We start from the raw sequence: 19633 nt of genomic DNA, 5'->3' as shown, positions 1-19633 counted from the left end.
TCCGCTAAGTGACAGTATTTGAATATATCAATTTCTTTTACCTGAGTGGTTATGACAAAATCAGCGGATATGTTAGTTAAATCAATAACATTTTAGTTGAAACAACCAGGGCGTGAAACAACAATTCCAGTATTGTAATTTTGTGATCTGCGGGTTCTCCGTGAACCTTTGACATAATGGGTATGATGAGAAAAAAATCAAAAAGGACACTTGACCAGAAATAGGATTAAAATTCTCGATCAAAATGTTTGAATGATATGCAGTATCAAAATTCACTAACTTAATCCGTCCGAAATTATATTAATCGGTGTTTAACATTCGAGCAATCTGTTTGTTGCTACTGGACAAAAACTCAAATACAGGTTTTCAACTTATGCTTCAGCAAATCCGATTTAAATTTACATTTCGCAACAAAAAAGTTTTTTGTTCCACGGTACACAGAAATCGTCTTCCGGGCACATTTTTCTTCTAGTAACTGCTGCCTAAACAAAATACCCATTTCCAAATCTTGGTATAAAAACTGAAGCAATATTTTCGAAACCCTTTGAAAACAAGGCAAGCCTTTTGTTCCTACATACGAAAACCATACTCTTTTGACAAAGCTTATTTCTTTTTCGGAAGGTGAAATATGAACAAACAAAAACAGCTGCTTTCTTAACGGAAATGTGTGCAGCTTTGACATCAAAACTCAATTTGGCTGTCATCATGATGCACTTTGGGTTACATTTACCATCAACCAACTGCAACTAGTGGGAAGAAAAGTACTCCTGATCACGTTCGCCCGGGTCAAAACCAGGTAAGACGTGCAAGTTGCATATAGCTGGCAATGCAAATCTGCAACTATCTGAATATTCTTTAACTATGCACATCTGCCGCACATGTTCGTCTTAAAGTTCGTGGTATCAAAATGCGGAAAGAAAATTGGCTAGAATAAGAAGTTCAAGTTGTTGGGCACCGTTGAGTGGGGTGAAGTTGCCTGATCATTATTAGATTCGAATTTTACGCCATCTCACGGATCAATAGATATTAATTTAGTATAAACTATGAATTGATAACAAAGAATGCAAATTCTGGTTTGTGTTAATATACAGTACAATACTCACCACTACGCTAACTTTTGCACCACCAGCACCGTAACCGGACATCGCATATGCACCTTCCATGCCGGTCAGCAGCATTCCAAACACCGATGCAAGTACGACTGCTGCCACCGCTGGGTGGAAAACATGTGTGATTATGCTGGTGACGGAAAATATGCAGCTTCTACGCGAAATGTTCAGAAAGAAAGAAGAGAGAAAAAAAGTTCCTTCAGATTAGGTGCAACCAGTTTAGTAAAGTAGAACAGCTAGTGAATTCTCAGCAGACGGCTCTACCAACAGGAAGAATGATTTATGCGAAAATCCTGACCATTCACAAACCCGGCACGTTGTGAAATCGGATGGGTCCTGAGGGCGCTTGGTCGTCGAGATGAGAAAATATTTGAATAACGAGATTTTGAACACTTACCGGTGTCGGAGAATTGTACTGGTTCTGCTAGGGCCAACCGGTCGTGTCATGGTTCGGGAATTTTTTTTTTTCGTTTGTTTGTTTGCTCTGACTACTTGTGATGTAGACTGGTTTTCTTTGGCATTTCGTATGTTTATCTCGGACAAGAGTACTCAATAAGCTCTGTATATTGTTCTAGCACTTTCCGATCCGACGCTTGTGTGGAACTTCTAGGTATGCTTGAAACTAACTTCAACTAAGCTCTATCAGCACCTTTAGAAGTATCAATGCAAACTGTAACACATGAAAAGCAAATATTTTTGATTAGTACACTTAAAAGAAGATTTCTTTTAATTTATTTTATGTTCGCTAACTCCGTCGTTCGATGACATCTTCAATGAACTACGCCAGAGCCAAAATAAGTATTTAAACTAAGCTACACCACAACTCCGTTTATTATCTCGAAACGATAACTGTACTATGATCTAGTGAACAAAAAATTTATTCTAGTCATAAAGACGAATGACAGACACTGATATACGAACAGGTAAAGTTATGCGATTAGAATGTGCAGATAACTGGTTCTTTAGCAAAAATGTTGAAAAGCAGTTTCGAATAAAACTATTATAGATCGTTATCACCATAGCCATCTGTCTTCTTTTTCTATCGTAAAAAGTGACGAGGGCGATTTCTAAGGTTGCTGAACCCAATTTGAACCCATTACTAGAACTGTCGATTTGTCCTTTTTTATGAAACTTTAACCAACAGGCTCTTGCAACCACCCCAAGTACACACATAAAAAAAATCCACTGTTCCTATTGTTAACGTTGAGAAATTGTTAAACTTCCAAACTACAAAGCAGAACATAGCTCAAGTGACGCTCGCTCGTAAAATATCGTAACGCAATAAAGAATCAAAAGAATATATAACTAGTTGTAGATATATAAACTTGAAACAGAGCATCTTCTAGTCAGATTCCAAGTTTGTGCTATGGACGCATGGACGCCAGCATGGAAATTCTTTTGAAATGGTATTCACACCAGGATAAACGATTGAATATTTCATGCTACTGTGGAAACTTCATAATCAATATAAAGCCGAATCGATAACCGGAAGCCGTAAATTATTTCAAAGCATTCCGAGAACAATTGTGATCAGCCTATCTGTTTGATCAGCATGAATATCGACTTTTCACCGACAAATAAAATAAACCAATTTTTTGATGAATTAATTTGATTGGAATAAGTTTTCATTCACATTGTTTAGATTTGAGTTAGGCGCTCAGTCATAATTGGTAACTTTTCAGCCCTACGATAAACATGATTTGGTTATTACCATTAGTCCATTTACTTCCGTAATGTGCAATGGGGGAAGGGAACTTATATACTAACTTGCCAACTAACTAACATAAAAACAGCGAATCAATTCAATTTAAGATTGCATCGATTTTTGTCTGAATTTTCTTATAATATTATGTTCTATATTTGTGAATCTGTGCAACTCATTTATACTAAACCAAAAAGGACGCTTCAAAATCAATTCCATAATTTTATTCTGACCTTATTTTTATGCAATAATAAAATATAGTTTTTAAGCCACACTGCGTTGGGCACACCGAAGTTTTGAAACGTATTCTTTTTGGTGAAACAACAACTCCAAAAAGCATGGCATGTCTGAATATTTTTTCAAATGTCAATAATTTTTTTCCAGGGGGCGCTATAAATGTGAAAGCTAAAAAAATCGAAATATTGTTTCGCATGAATAATTGAGTTTCATTTCAAATTAGGCGTATGAAATCGCAGAACGGAATTCTAATGATTGATCACATTATAACTCATTTAAGCACTCCGCCTTCACTCGACCATTATTTTTACTACAGGTACTTGAGCTCCCACTATTTTTGAAAATGAAAATGAAAATCTACACAGAAAAAAGTTATGAATTTTGCAGATGACATAATTCTACAAGCGATACAATTCATAACTACTTAATTTTTCAAATGACACAATATTCCACTAGCAAAGTATTTTACACGCTCCGAGTGTAATTTGTACTACGGTATCCATGGCCGCAGTATAGATTTATTTATTTATTTATTTATTTATTTTTTGTACCAACAGATTACATTTATCCAAATCATACATATTGCACGTTATCGTAAACTAATCTATCATGCTATCTTCTGTAAATATTTATAATTTAACCCTCAATTCATAAGGAAAGCTGGCTGACGAAAAATCTTGAAAATAAGTTTTATATGCATTTATATGCATCAATTATTCAACAAACAGATATGTGCTTCTGTGGTTCAGTCGAGTTATCGGTGAGCTATGATCTAATGTTTATCGGTTCAAGTCGCGCTGCTATTTATCGACTTTTCTTTTTATTTCATTCGAGTAGAAGACATGTAATTGTCAAATCACACAATTCTACATGTTCTTGAATATAAATTTGTGTTAAATGCGACGCTCCATTTATGTGCATCTTATAAAATGTAAAATCACAAGATTTTTTCGAACTGTGTATTCAATCATATGTTAGAAAGTGGGAAAAAAGTACCTGTAGTCGAACATGGATAAAATTTAGCAATTCATTTCTGGCATCTTAAGAACTTCCATCTCCGAGAAAAGTGAGTGACATTGTTTTCACATTTTTTATGCATCCCACCCTGTTATTCCGGAACCGGAACTCGGATCCAAATGAAATTCCGAAACTCTATATGAGACCATAATACATTTAATTTAAATCTGAGTTTGTGAGATTCGGTTCATGCATATCATCCTGTAAATCTGAAACCGGAAGTTGAGTCCAAATGAAATTCTGGAACTATGTATGACCATAAGACCTTTTATTTGCATCTAAGTTTGCTAAAATTGGGTCAGCCATCTCCGATAGAAGTGAGTGACACTAATTTTACATTTTCGGTGCATATCACCCTGTTATTCCGGAACCGGAAATCGGATCCCAATGAAATTCAGGAACTTTGTTTAGGAACATGAGACCTTTCATGTGAATTAAGTTTGTGAAAATCGGTTCGAGAAAAATGAGTGACAATATTTGTTACACACATACACACACAGACTTTTGTTCAGTTCATCAAGCTGAGTCGAATGCTATATGACATTCTACCCTGCGGGCCTCGGTTCAAAAGTCGGTTTTCACAGTGATTGTATAGCCTTTCTATTTGAGAAAGCATAACAAAATAAATAGCTGACTTTTGAACCATAACAATTTTAAAATCAAAGGTACTTTAGAAATTTTTCAGAAAGGTTTAGTATATGGTATGAATTGATCAATTTATATTAATTATTTATTCAAAAAAAAATCATTTCGTAAAATATTTAATTTATTTTTTTAAATTTTTGAATCATTAACTATGGATTCCACAGCAGGATCACGGGAGCATTGATATTATCGTCGACGAACAATTTTCAAACGAATTTGGTTTGAACTTTGAGAACTTCAATTCAATTAACTTCCATTATGTAGTGATACAAATGATCTCTTGCGGTAGCGAAGTCAGCAGAATTTTCCAGAAAATTTTTCTTGATTTACATTACTTCCAATCTGAGATTTGTATTCCAATTAATTGGTTCTATGATAGTTGAATATAGATCAAATTCTATAAGTTATTGATTTATTTGAAATTAATACTACTGGAAAGTGATCTTAGTTAGAGTCTGCATGGGAGTGTGTGTGAAATTTATTATTAGTCAACGTCGATGAGAAACCGATTGCCATTCGAGGTGTGCTACTGTTATTTGTTTGTTTGCATTAAAAGATGTAGATGCCTTCTATAAACCAGGAGTGACCAGGAGCTGAATAAATTTACCAAATTTGAGGTACAGCAATGGAGCATTTGAAAAATGTTGGCTGACATAGCTAATAATTGGATTTAAGATTCCCATCACAATCAGAGAAAGAATTTTTTATTCCTTCAACAAACGCTTTTTGAATGAGAACTACCATAATACAAACAGTGTATTTTTGTAACGTGACCAAATATTACATTGTGTTAGGTTCGCAATTCTACTATGCCGTCTACTATATTCCCATCAAATATGTACGTGGAACATAAAGCGTTCTATTTCTAATATTTTTCAATGTACTACTTCATTTCAATTGGAATGTGTTAGATTAAGTTTCAGAAAGATTTCAGAGCGTGGCAAATCAATGCCTTTCGTTTTTTTTTATCACAAGTAAAGGGTGATTTTCTTGCTGGTATCTATATGGCAACACTGTTTTTGACAGATCAAACGTGAATTGTGTCTTGTGTTAATGTCTCATTTGTTCAGTTTGGTCTATAATTTAATCATGAATCGACTTACAAACGAACAACGTTTGTATATTATTGAGATTTTTATATCAAAATGCTCGGTTAAGAGAGTGTTTATTAACAAAATGTGTTAGACGACGAAGCTCATTTCTGGTTGAATGGATACGTCAACAAGCAAAATTGCCACAACTGGAGTGAAGACCAGCCGGAAACATTGTAAGAGCTACCAATGCATTCCAAAAAAGTCACTGTTTGGTTTGGAATATGGGCCGGTTTAAAAGGCGACGATTGGCGAGACGTTACTGTTAATGGCGACTTTCAGTTTCCAACTAACTTAATTGTTTGGTACATTTCAGGTCAGCTATCAGAATTGTATGTCTGAATCGCTACCAGTGCAACCAGATAACTCAAGTTTCAAGCGTGGATTCAATCCGAGGGGGGGTGGGGTACATGAAATTTCCGCAATCGAAATTTTTTTATGCCTTAAGTCTTAGAGTTGCATGAAACGTCGAGATTTAGTGTCATCTTGAAAAAAAATCAAAAAATCGACTTTCTGGTACTTAGAACAAAATCTCAAGAGTCACAGAAAACCGATATTTCCAAAAAAAAAATTTTTGAGATGACACTAAATCTCGACGTTTCATACGATTTTAAGACGTTTGACATGACAAGTTAAGTTACTAGAAGATTTCTGCTTGCTTAATGACCCTCTGTCACGTCTCACCTTCCCGTTCTATATATTCACATCCTTGCTCTCCCTTGAGTACTATCATTCTATAATTTTCATTGTCTGTTTCTACAAAAAAATGGTCTCTGGTTAGGAGAATATCCCAAAAAGACTAATACCTTTCTATAAAGAAAGGCAAAACGTCACCAAATACCCCGAAAACAAGCCCGCCAAAATAATAATGTCACCAAATTGAATGATTTATAACTGAAATTGTCTGATCAAGCAAAATATTCAGGATTGAAGTATGACTGTTCATATACTCTGTCTTAAGGACAAATTATTAATTAATGAACAAATGTTCAGTTCCACCATGTTTTATGCAGTGCCAGTTTCATCCTGTTGTAGTTGAAGCAAAATGATAACGATTCGAAAAACCCTAAATATAATTTTTGAAAACGATCTTGAAGCGTCCTTCTTGGTTTAGTGGAAATGATTTGCACAGACTGACAAACATATAATTATTAGTTATTTAGGATTTTTTGGCCCCGCATGGGTTCTGTTTTTATACTAAGTGCACATAACTATTTTCACTGTTTACGATTCGCCTTCGGCTCATCAGTGCTTCGGCAGTTTATGTTGAACTGCTAACGCCTTGTAAAGTTGATGCTATATACAAAAGACTTATTGCACCGAAGGGCCATGTCTTTACTAACGTGCCGACAGAAAACAAAACTAACTCACTGCTCAGCGCTTTATGTTGAACCGTTAGGTGGTGTTGGCAATGCAAAATACACTGCTGACGTAATGATGAGCCGAAGGCGAAACGTACAAAATGATAGAACTATTATATACAATGTCACCCAGCAAATGCCGATAAAATTCGAAGCAAACTTCCAGTGAATCAATTCGCTGTTTAAATTAGTTTATAAGCATCTCTTTTCCAATGAATAATTCAATTGGCAAAACTATTTTCCAGGATGGGAGAGTGTTGCGAGCTCAATATCCGTACCAGAGTATTTTTTCGCAAACTTTCATTTCCGCTATTTTATGATTCGGCCTTTGTAAAATCTACTTCTCGTTCAAATCCGGAAAAAAGTCAAACTCAAACCTGGATCACTGATTCATCAGTAGCACTCAATAACAATAATTGCGTAGTGATTGTTTTGTAAGACAAGCAAACACGAACCGTTCTGTAATCTGTTTTTTTTTTTGTTTTTTTATCTACACAGATAGACATTATGAATTTTACAGGTGAGATAATTCTACCAACTTTTTTGATTCTTCCGGAAACAGAAACGAGTATACTCAAAGCCAACGTACCTTCCTAATTGAATAATACGGAAAAGAAAGAATTATTATATCTTATTGTATTTGGCTTGATTTTTCCGTATCATGTATAAAAACCCTTCTTAATCCACCTAGTGGTGTGATAATGCCTTTCTCTTCTTTCATAACAGTCTCATGAAAATATATTTCATACTTTTATTAAATAATTTCGAATACTAATTTTGACACCAATTGATTCAGATTGATTCCTGTAGTTCACAAAAGCATACTTCAGTGTTTATGTAACACAGTCAGCATCATTTCCCCAAACTAGTGCTTGACATTTGCGTTGCCTATTTGTATGATGCTAATCTAAAAAAAACCTATCACCAGAGGGGGGAGTACATGAAATTTTCGAAATCGAAAAAAAATTTTTGATGCCAAAAGGCTTAGAATTGCATGTAACGTCGAGATTTAGTGTCATCTCGAAAAAAAATTTCAAACGAGCCCAAGTTTGTTAAAATCGGATCAGCCATCTCTGAGAAAATTGAACGCGTTCAAATATCTTCTAAAAGTGCACACACACACACACACACACACACACACACACACACACACACACACACACACACACACACACACACACACACACACACACACACACACACACACACACACACACACACACACACACACACACACACACACACACACACACACACACACACACACACACACACACACACACACACACACACACACACACACACACACACACACACACACACACACACACACACACACACACACACACACACACACACACACACACACACACACACACACACACACACACACACACACACACACACACACACACGCAGCTCCAGCGTGGTCGATGGCATTGACAACAGCAAGGAACCGAGCCCAGTTGAACCGCACTTTCAGACTGATGGCAATGCGCGTGACAAGTTCGTACCGAACAATATCGTCAGACGCTGTGCACGTGATAGCCGGAATGATCCCCATCTGTCTGCTACTGGAAGAGGATAGCCTATGCTACAGGGATCAAGGCACAGGAAGAGCCCGGAGCAGAGAGAGAGCCAATACGCTCACTAAATGGCAACAGCAGTGGGACAACGCGGAGAAGGGAAGGTGGACGCATCGATTAATTCCTAACCTGTCGTTTTGGACAACTCGAGTGCACGGCGAGGTAAACTTTCAACTGACGCAATTCCTGTCTGGACATGGCTGTTTTAAGCAATATTTGCACAGATTTGGCCACGCAAGGTCGCCGTTGTGTGTTGAGTGCCAGGAAGCAGAAGAAACGCCGGAGCACGTAATATTCAGCTGCCCACGGTTTATCCAACCGCGTAGCGAAATGACTGCCATCGTTGGCGCCGATGTCAGTGTGGAGAACATCGTTCAAAGGATGTGCAGTGACGAAGGAAAATGGAACGCGGTGAACCGGACAGTTGTTCAGATTATGTCCACACTGCAAAGGAGTTGGCGAGAAGAGCAGCGTCAAATGACCTAGGTCCAAAGACGAAAAATGCCGGACTGTTTTCGGCACCCTAAAAAGACGGACGAAGCGTGTGGAATGTGGCTCGGTTTTCTGGACAGGTTTCTTCGCCGGGAAACTCTCCGTCGGGTAGGCTAGACCTACCACCGTGGGCTAGTTGAGTAGGCTCGTCGTAAACCGGTTTCGGAACGTCGGTTTCGAGAGAACTTCCAGCGTCGGGGAACTCTCTGTCGCGGTAGGCTAGATCCTTCGGCGGGGACTAGTCGAGTAGCCACCACAACACCGACTTGTGTCGTCGGGGCGCCAGCCAACCAGAAGCTATGCTCCAACTGGAATCGCTGGACCGACCTCGGCACTCTCTCGTGTGTCCCGAGTGGTGCAACAGGGTACTCGGTGTCGGGAGAGCCTCTTTCGCCGGGGAACTCTCCGTCGGTGTAGTCTAGATCTTTCATCGGGGATTAGACGAGTAGATCGTGGCGTAGCACCGTTAAGATAGTCGGGGCACCAGTGAACCGGAAGCCATCCTCCAACCGGCATCACTGGATCGACCCAGGCATCATTACGGTCGGGCCGTAGACGGGTATCGAAAACGTCGGTTTCGGGAGAACTTCCATCGTCGGGGAACTCTCTGTCGGTGTAGGCTAGATCCATCACCGGGGACTAGTCGAGCAGACGCCACAACACCGATTCGAGTCGTCGGGGCATCAGCGAACCGGACGCCATGCTCCAACCGGAATCGCAGAGCAAACCTCGGCACTCCTTCGGGTGTCCCGCGTGGCGTAAAAGGGGAAACTCTCAGTCGGTGTAGGCTAGATCCATCGTCGGGGATCAGTTGAGTAGTGCGGCGCGACGTAGCGGCGTTGGGCTGTCGAGGCGCCAAAGGTGGATCGAGAGGGATAAAGATAGAAACTCAGGAGCTCATTTTCTCCCAAACGAAGAAGTGCATGAGCACAGCCGAGATGTATATAGAGAGCAGGAGCTCATTTTCTCCCAAACGAAGAAGTGCATGAGCACAGCCTCCCCCGAAGTATTGAGCTTAGCTTAGTTCCGGGGGGATCAAGGCAAGATGTCCAAGGTGTTTTAGTGGGTAAGGTTCAGCCAGTCCCACTCGCTGGTTCACAATAGCGGTAGCTTGACAACTACTGAGCGCGTGAACTGGGAAAGTACATAAGTAGGTATTTCACCTTGTAAAACAAAAAAAAAAAAAAAAAAAACACACACACACACACACACACAGACATTTTCCGATCTCGTCGAACTGAGTCGAATGATATATAACACTATGGGTCTCCGAGGCTCTGTTCGAAAGTCGGTTTTTCTAGTAATTCTAATACCTTTCTATAGAAAAAGGCAAAACACGCTGCTGAAAATGGAATTTTTATACTTATCGCATTTGGACGAAATTTGGTGGTATTATATGGGGTTGTAAGGTTGATGTCAGAGTGAGCGGAGCGAAGCGAAGCGGTTCAATGCGATGTACTGTTTTCGCATCGCATTCACTCTGACAGGTTTGCTCTGATCAAATGCAACTAGCTTGCAAGCGCGCCTAGACGCATCGCGTGGCACTTTCACTCTGACAGCAACCTAAGACCTTTCATATGAATCTACGCGTAGCTACGCTTGTGAAAATAGGATGAGTGGTCTCTGACACAATCGATTGCACGTTTTAAGTTCATTTTGCACATTTTGAAATTCAATAACAACTTATAAGACTACTTTTTCTTCATTTTTTTGCACATTTTACTCCGTTACTCCCGAACCGGAAATTCAATACGGGTGAAATTTAATAGCAACCTATGGGATCAAGGGACATTTCATTTGAATCTAAGTTTTTGAAAATCGGTCGAACCACCATCTCCAAGAAAATCATGTTTTACATACTCACACATAAAGACACACACACGCACAGACCTTTGTTCAGTTCGTCTAGCTGAGTCGAATGGTATATGACATTCGGCCTCGATTAAAAAGTCGGTTTTCAATTAATGAAAAAGGCAACAATATAAAACAAAATATATGATATGATATTTTATGATATTTTGAAAATGTTAGACCCTACGAGCTCCCTAAAGTAATGTTTCCTTCGATTTTATAGACAAAAAACTTTAAACGCGTTTCTCCCGAGAGTAGGTTTTGAAAGTCCGTGTCCATCGTCATTCAAAAGCTACTGTACTAATCTTTTTTAAATTTTGCAAGGTTTCTGGGAAGGTTTTACAGTTACACGGATTTTTTTTGTAACAAACCGTAGTTTGGACTTAAAACAACACCAAAAATTTGAAAAATAAAAGAAAATTTAACCGAAACGCTGAGGTCTAGAAAAACATTTGCTATATCTATGCTGCTTTGATTTGTTGACTATTGATTAGTCTGCGCTGAGATACAGTGAACACCGCAAATCATGATTTTTAAGAAGCATTCTCAAAAATACCTCTTCATCGACTTATTTCCCAAATGTTTTTTATGAAAAAATTACAAAACATTGTTCGAATGATGCTTTGTATTATACAAAACGATTGAACTTATTTTGTTCGACGATAGTTCCGAAAAAAAATCTTTTTTTTTCATCATTAAGACACAAAAATTGCTCTAAAAATATAATTCTAAAACTGCTTTCAAATAATGTAGATGTATGAATTTTCTTAAGCAAATTGGCGAACGTCAATTAAAATGTACATGTTTATAGTTCGATCATAAATGTAAGACTCTTACGTCTTGAGTGAAATTCATTTACCACATTCATGAATTAACAAAATACCTTCTACGTAATTACATCCTCACTCTTCGTGTATATACGTGTATATATAAGTATACTAGGTTTGCCAAATATTGTTTGTATTTTCAATAACTCAATAAACACAACATATTATCAATCGAAGTTGTTCGAACATGTGGATAAACACATGAGAACAAAAACTCAGTCGCACGGGAATTCACCAATCAAAAATTCGTTGAAAACCCAAATATTCCAGCACCCAGCTATTTTACCTATCAACTTTATCTCTCTTTGTTATCGCACTTTTCTAATTCAGTACAACAGAAGCAACACTCGCGAACAATGAACTTTTCGGCTGCTGCAACGATGACAAATCACCTTCGACTAATTGAACTTGAACTTGATCTTGCCGCGGCGCGCGTTGGCTCACAACTGTCCGTGGCGCCTATCCGCAAGCATGGGCCACCGGTCTGACGGGCCCGAAGAATAACTAATTAACGCTTCACTTGACATACTCTCACTTCGGGAACCTAACGGGATGCTATATTCAATATGGCCCGTTGGTGCCCGTCGATGATCAATAAGCTGAAACTTGATTATCTCAGACTTAAAACTTAAGATGTTTGTTATGTAAATTCAGTGCCACTTGCACCAGCTTAGTTTGGAAGTAAAAGAACGACCACAGCACTAAGAATTTATGTCGTTATTACCTCATCGAATATTGTTTGTCTATTGCCAGTATGAAAGGTGAAAACATGCATCATTGGTACCATCCAAAGACGAGAGCGTAGAGAAAACCATCAACTCTTACTTCTTCAAATAAAGGTTGTCTATGCGGATGGAAGACGATTAAAAAACCCGTTAGTGATTGCGTAGTTATATGACATGTGAATATTATCATCCTCTTGCATTGCCGTTGCATTTAATGTACATATTCTAGAGTTCATGTCTCCACCTGTTCTGCACTTACCCAGTAGTTGCTTTGTTTGTTCTTTCGATTTCAACTCTCTCTTCCTGAGAGATCGTTGATCTTTTACTGCAGCGGCATGTCTTCGTCGCTGACTACATATCATTAATTAAATTCATGCCGACTTCATCACATGAATCTCTAGCTTTCACAGTAAATCTAACTGTGAAAGTTTCACTCGAAATAAAGAGAACATTAAGATATGATCCAAATTTGGAACGATTTTTTCGTCATTTGATTCCCGTTTCTTTTATACGAAAACCATTCTTAATTTCACGCTGGCCACACAAATTAGGTCGACTCCAGCCGAAACGTGCAAATTAATTCCCTTTCTCTGGTCTACGCGCACACGCAATGCGACCGATTTCACCGAGGTTTTTGGAAGTTGTTATCGCAGCATCCTACGCTACCAATATGCATATGAAGAAACGCTTTTATCACCCGTGCCCTTTTCGTTGTCTTCTGTATCATTATACCTGTCTCTGTTCAATACGTTGTATTCAGTGGCTAAAACAAACTATATGTTAATAATTACATGTGCCAGTTTGAGATGTGGTACGGAATTATGTGTTATTAACTGATTCAACAGTGAATATTTGGATGATGAGCTCAGTGATTTTATAAGGTTTTCACTATGAATATAGTCGGATTGGAAAACACTTCGTGTTTTATATTAATTGTAGATTTGATTTTAGCTGTGAAGTGAAATGAATTCGTTATACAGACAGATTTTAACTTTCTTTCTTAAAGATAAAAAGCTACTACCCGCCCCTAGTAACCTTGAAAAAGTACACCCGCTTCTTACTAGAATCGCTGTTAGTGTTTCCGTACAGTGGAAAATTTAGGTTTACTTCATTTATAGCCTAGAGACTGCAAAAACTGACCTTTCAACCAGGGACGAGTTGTCAAATGGCATTCGCGATTGCTGATTTAACTATTTCTTTTTTGGTTCCACCAGTATGGTTTTTGATTTACATACACGGATCGACCGAAATTAGCTCGGCGCCTAATTCGTATTACTGTTTTTGAATTAGTTGATTTTAACAACAAAACTTTCCAAATAACTATTAAATTTGTTAAAATTGAGAATTTACTTTGCTGAAAAAAACTCTTATTTTTAGAGAATGTGTTTAGTTGGCGAATATTCTGGACACAAACCAGCTATATTTCAATCCAACACGAAATACTCATTGACAACTAATTTCGTTATTAAAATCAGAAAATTTGTTTCTATTTATTCATCACCATCATTACTGAAGGACAGCACACAAAAAAAACAAAAATGAGATTGGTTTTATTACCAAGTTTATTAGCCAAAAACTCATGAGAAGTGTCAAAGCAAATCAATCCATTAAAACCCATCTTAATCCACCTAGTGGTGTGATAATGCCTTTCTCTTCTTTCATAACAGTCTCATGAAAATATGTTTCATACATTTATTAAATAATTTTAGACGCCAATTGATTCAGATTGATTCGAGTAGTTCACCAATGCATGCTTCAGTGTTTATGTCACACAGTCAGCATCATTTTTCCAAACTAGTGCTTGACATTTGCGTTGCCTATTTGTATGAGAACAGTGATGCTAATCTAAAAAACCCTTCTTAATCCACCTAGTGGTGTGATAATGCCTTTCTCTTCTTTCATAACAGTCTCATGAAAATATGTTTCATACTTTTATTAAATAATGTTGGACACTAATTTTGACAACAATTGATGCAGATTGATTCGAATAGTTCACAAAAGCATGCTTCAGTGTTTATGTCACACAGTCAGCATCATTTTTCCAAACTAGTGCTTGACATTTGCGTTGCATATTTGTAATCAGTGATGCTAATCTAAACTATAGAGAAAGGCAAAAAGCCTTCTTACTCCACTTAGTGGAATTTTCATATATCTTGAAAAATCACCATAGGGGGGAGTACATGAAATTTTCGAAATCGAAAAAAAATTTTTGATGCCAAAAGGCTTAGAATTGCATGAAACGTCGAGATTTAGTGTCATCTCGAAAAAAAATTTTGTTGAAAAAGTCGACTTTTTGGGACTTCTAAATCCTTCTTCTTTTCTAAATCCCAGAAAGTTGATTTTTTCAAAAAAAAATTTTTTTTTGAGGGGACACTAAATTTCGATGTTTCATGCAGTTTTAAGAGTTTCGGCATCAAAAAAAATTTTCGATTTTGGAAATTTCATGTACTCCCCCCTATGGTGCTTTTTCAAGATCGAAAATTGTCAAACCTTTACCACCGGGCAGCACCCCTTAAGCATGTCCAATTTAGGTCAAATTTTGCATGAAGGCTTTTTTCGAGGTGCTTAAACTTTTGAGCACTAGAACTTTACGAAAATAGAGTTGATCCCAAAATTTTGGCACCCTTATATATACAAGAGCGGTAAAAATCAACGTGTTTTGTCGGTTACGTCACTTATACAATCATATTTCTGGAACCAAAAGTCACAACCATTTGATCTTCGAACTTGATCAATGGCACGACAGTAGCTTTCAAACGAGCCCAAGTTTGTTGAAATCGGATCAGCCATCTCTGAGAAAATTGAGCGCGTTCAAATACAACGCTTTTTGTCGGATACGTCACTTATACAATCATATCTCCGGAACCAAAAGTCACAGCCATTTGATCTTCGAACTTGATCAATGATCCAATAGTAGCTTTCAAACGAGCCCAAGTTTGTTGAAATCGGATCAGCCATCTCTGAGAAAATTGAGCGCGTTCAAATACAACGCTTTTTGTCGGTTACGTCACTTATAGAATCATATCTCCGGAACCAAAAATCACAGCCATTTGATCTTCGAACTTGATCAATGGCCCGACAGTAGCTTTCAAACGAGCCCAAGTTTGTTCAAATCGGTTCAGCCATCTCTGAGAAAATTGAGCGCGTTCAAATATCTTCGAAAAGTGCACACACATACACACACATACACACACACACACACACACACACACACACACACACACACACACACACACACACACACACACACACACACACACACACACACACACACACACAGACATTTTCCGATCTCGACGAACTGAGTCGAATGGTATATAACACTATGGGTCTCCGAGGCTCCGTTCGAAAGTCGGTTTTTCCAGCAATTCTAATACCTTTCTATAGAGAAAGGCAAAAAGCCTTCTTAGTCCACTTAGTGATGTTTTCATATATCTTGAAAAATCACCATAGGGGGGAGTACATGAAATTTTCGAAATCGAAAAAAAATTTTTGATGCCAAAAGGCTTAGAATTGCATGAAACGTCGAGATTTAGTGTCATCTCGAAAAAAAAAATTTTTGAAAAAATCGACTTTTTGGGACTTAGAAAAAATATGAAAATTTTTATAAGTCCCAGAAAGTTGATATTTTCAAAAAAATTTTTTTTTGAGATGGCACTAAATTTCGATGTTTTATGCAGTTTTAAGAGTTTTGGCATCAAAAAAAATTTTCGATTTTGGAAATTTCATGTACTCCCCCTATGGTGCTTTTTCAAGATCGAAAATTGCAAAACCTTTACCACCGGGCAGCACCCTTTAAGCATGTCCGATTTAGGTCAAATTTTGCATGAAGGCTTTTTTCGAGGTGCTTAAACTTTTGAGCACTAGAACTTTACGAAAATAGAGTTGATCCCAAAATTTTGGCACCCTTATATATAAGAGCGGTAAAAATCAACGTGTTTTGTCGGTTACGTCACTTATACCATCATATATCTGGAACCAAAAGTCACAACCATTTGATCTTCGAACTTGATCAACGGCCCGACAGTAGCTTTCAAACGAGCCCAAGTTTGTTAAAATCGGTTCAGCCATCTCTGAGAAAATTGAGCGCGTTCAAATACAACGCTTTTTGTCGGTTACGTCACTTATACAATCATATCTCCGGAACCAAAAGTCACAGCCATTTGATCTTCGAACTTGATCAATGGCCCGACAGTAGCTTTCAAACGAGCCCAAGTTTGTTCAAATCGGTTCAGCCATCTCTGAGAAAATTGAGCGCGTTCAAATATCTTTGAAAAGTGCACATACATACACACACACACACACACACAGACATTTTCCGATCTCGACGAACTGAGTCGAATGGTATATAACACTATGGGTCTCCGAGGCTCCGTTCGAAAGTCGGTTTTTCCAGCAATTCTAATACCTTTCTATAGAGAAAGGCAAAAAGCCTTCTTAGTCCACTTAGTGATGTTTTCATATATCTTGAAAAATCACCATAGGGGGGAGTACATGAAATTTTCGAAATCGAAAAAAAATTTTTGATGCCAAAAGGCTTAGAATTGCATGAAACGTCGAGATTTAGTGTCATCTCGAAAAAAAAAATTTTTGAAAAAATCGACTTTTTGGGACTTAGAAAAAATATGAAAATTTTTATAAGTCCCAGAAAGTTGATATTTTCAAAAAAATTTTTTTTTGAGATGGCACTAAATTTCGATGTTTTATGCAGTTTTAAGAGTTTTGGCATCAAAAAAAATTTTCGATTTTGGAAATTTCATGTACTCCCCCTATGGTGCTTTTTCAAGATCGAAAATTGCAAAACCTTTACCACCGGGCAGCACCCTTTAAGCATGTCCGATTTTGGTCAAATTTTGCATGAAGGCTTTTTTCGAGGTGCTTAAACTTTTGAGCACTAGAACTTTACGAAAATAGAGTTGATCCCAAAATTTTGGCACCCTTATATATAAGAGCGGTAAAAATCAACGTGTTTTGTCGGTTACGTCACTTATACCATCATATATCTGGAACCAAAAGTCACAACCATTTGATCTTCGAACTTGATCAACGGCCCGACAGTAGCTTTCAAACGAGCCCAAGTTTGTTAAAATCGGATCAGCCATCTCTGAGAAAATTGAGCGCGTTCAAATACAACGCTTTTTGTCGGTTACGTCACTTATACAATCATATCTCCGGAACCAATACTCACAGCCATTTGATCTTCGAACTTGATCAATGGTCCGACAGTAGCTTTCAAACGAGCCCAAGTTTGTTAAAATCGGTTGAGCCATCTCTGAGAAAATTGAGCGCGTTCAAATATCTTCGAAAAGTGCACATACATACACACACACATACACACACACATACACACACACACACACAGACATTTTCCGATCTCGTCGAGCTGAGTCGAATGGTATATAACACTATGGGTCTCCGAGGCTCCGTTCGAAAGTCGGTTTTTCCAGCAATTCTAATACCTTTCTATAGAGAAAGGCAAAAACCCTTCTTAGTCCACTTAGTGGAATTTTCATATATCTTGAAAAATCACCATAGGGGGGAGTACATGAAATTTTCGAAATCGAAAAAAAAATTTTGATGCCAAAAGGCTTAGAATTGCATGAAACGTCGAGATTTAGTGTCATCTCAAAGAAAATTTTTTTTGAAAAAATCGACTTTTTGGGACTTAGAAAAAATATGAAAATTTTTCTAAGTCCCAGAAAGTTGATTTTTTCAAAAAATTTTTTTTTTGAGATGACACTAAATTTCGATGTTTTATGCAGTTTTAAGAGTTTTGGCATCAAAAAAAATTTTCGATTTTGGAAATTTCATGTACTTCCCCCTATGGTGCTTTTTCAAGATCGAAAATTGTCAAACCTTTACCACCGGGCAGCACCCCTTAAGCATGTCCGATTTAGGTCAAATTTTGCATGAAGGCTTTTTTCGAGGTGCTTAAACTTTTGAGCACTAGAACTTTACGAAAATAGAGTTGATCCCAAAATTTTGGCAGCCTTATATATATAAGAGCGGTAAAAATCAACGTGTTTTGTCGGTTGCGTCACTTATACAATCATATCTTCGGAACCAAAACTCACAGCCATTTGATATTCGAACTTGATCAATGGTCAAACAGTAGCTTTCAAACGAGCCCGAGTTTGTTAAAATCGGTTCAGCCATCTCTGAGAAATTTGAGCGCGTTCAAATACAACGCTTTTTGTCGGTTACGTCACTTATACAATCATATCTCCGGAACCAAAAGTCACAGCCATTTGATCTTTGAACTTGATCAATGGCCCGACAGTAGCTTTCAAACGAGCCCAAGTTTGTTAAAATCGGTTCAGCCATCTCTGAGAAAATTGAGCGCGTTCAAATACAACGCTTTTTGTCGGTTACGTCACTTATACAATCATATCTCCGGAACCAAAAGTCACAGCCATTTGATCTTCGAACTTGATCAATGGCCCGACAGTAGCTTTCAAACGAGCCCAAGTTTGTTCAAATCGGTTCAGCCATCTCTGAGAAAATTGAGCGCGTTCAAATATCTTCGAAAAGTGCACATACATACACACACACACACATACACACACACACACACACACACACACACACACACACACATAGACATTTTACGATCTCGACGAACTGAGTCGAATGGTATATAACACTATGGGTCTCCGAGGCTCCGTTCGAAAGTCGGTTTTTCCAGCAATTCTAATACCTTTCTATAGAGAAAGGCAAAAAGCTAAAAGGGACAGTCTTGTTGAAACTGCTTGCAAATTGTTTAGATGTTTTTCGCATGTGTTACGATATATCCATATATAAATTTCTAAACCGATATGTAAAAATGACGTAAACTGTTAGTAGAAAGTGTATTTATTCAGAATTTATGCGCATTTGAAGCGATTGTGCGTAATAATGTTTTCACGTGGAACAGTAAAGTGAATGTTGCACTATAATTGTACATGTCAAATGATGTTTTTTGTATCTTCCAACCTTCAAGGCTACGCCGTC

General features: G+C 37.8%; 1 protein-coding gene across 1 annotated transcript in view; it reads right to left on the bottom strand.

The window, feature by feature from the left end:
- The window catches only part of LOC131440033 (phospholipase A1 3-like), an 82222-nt gene extending 69879 nt beyond the window's left edge, over positions 1-12343 (bottom strand). The window contains exons 1-3 of the mRNA XM_058611124.1: positions 12205-12343; positions 1507-1779; positions 1104-1263 (exon numbers count right to left, since the gene is read on the bottom strand). Of these exons, the coding sequence (XP_058467107.1) occupies positions 1104-1263; positions 1507-1556 (210 nt within the window). The 5' untranslated portion in view covers positions 1557-1779; positions 12205-12343. The remainder of the gene's footprint in view (positions 1-1103; positions 1264-1506; positions 1780-12204) is intronic.
- Positions 12344-19633: the final 7290 nt, after the last annotated feature.

Source organism: Malaya genurostris, unplaced genomic scaffold (genome assembly GCF_030247185.1).
Source record: "Malaya genurostris strain Urasoe2022 unplaced genomic scaffold, Malgen_1.1 HiC_scaffold_5, whole genome shotgun sequence".
NCBI classification, from domain to species: Eukaryota; Metazoa; Arthropoda; class Insecta; order Diptera; family Culicidae; genus Malaya; species Malaya genurostris.
The sequence above is the reverse complement of the archived record's forward strand: the minus strand, read 5'-3'. Positions and strand labels throughout refer to the sequence as shown.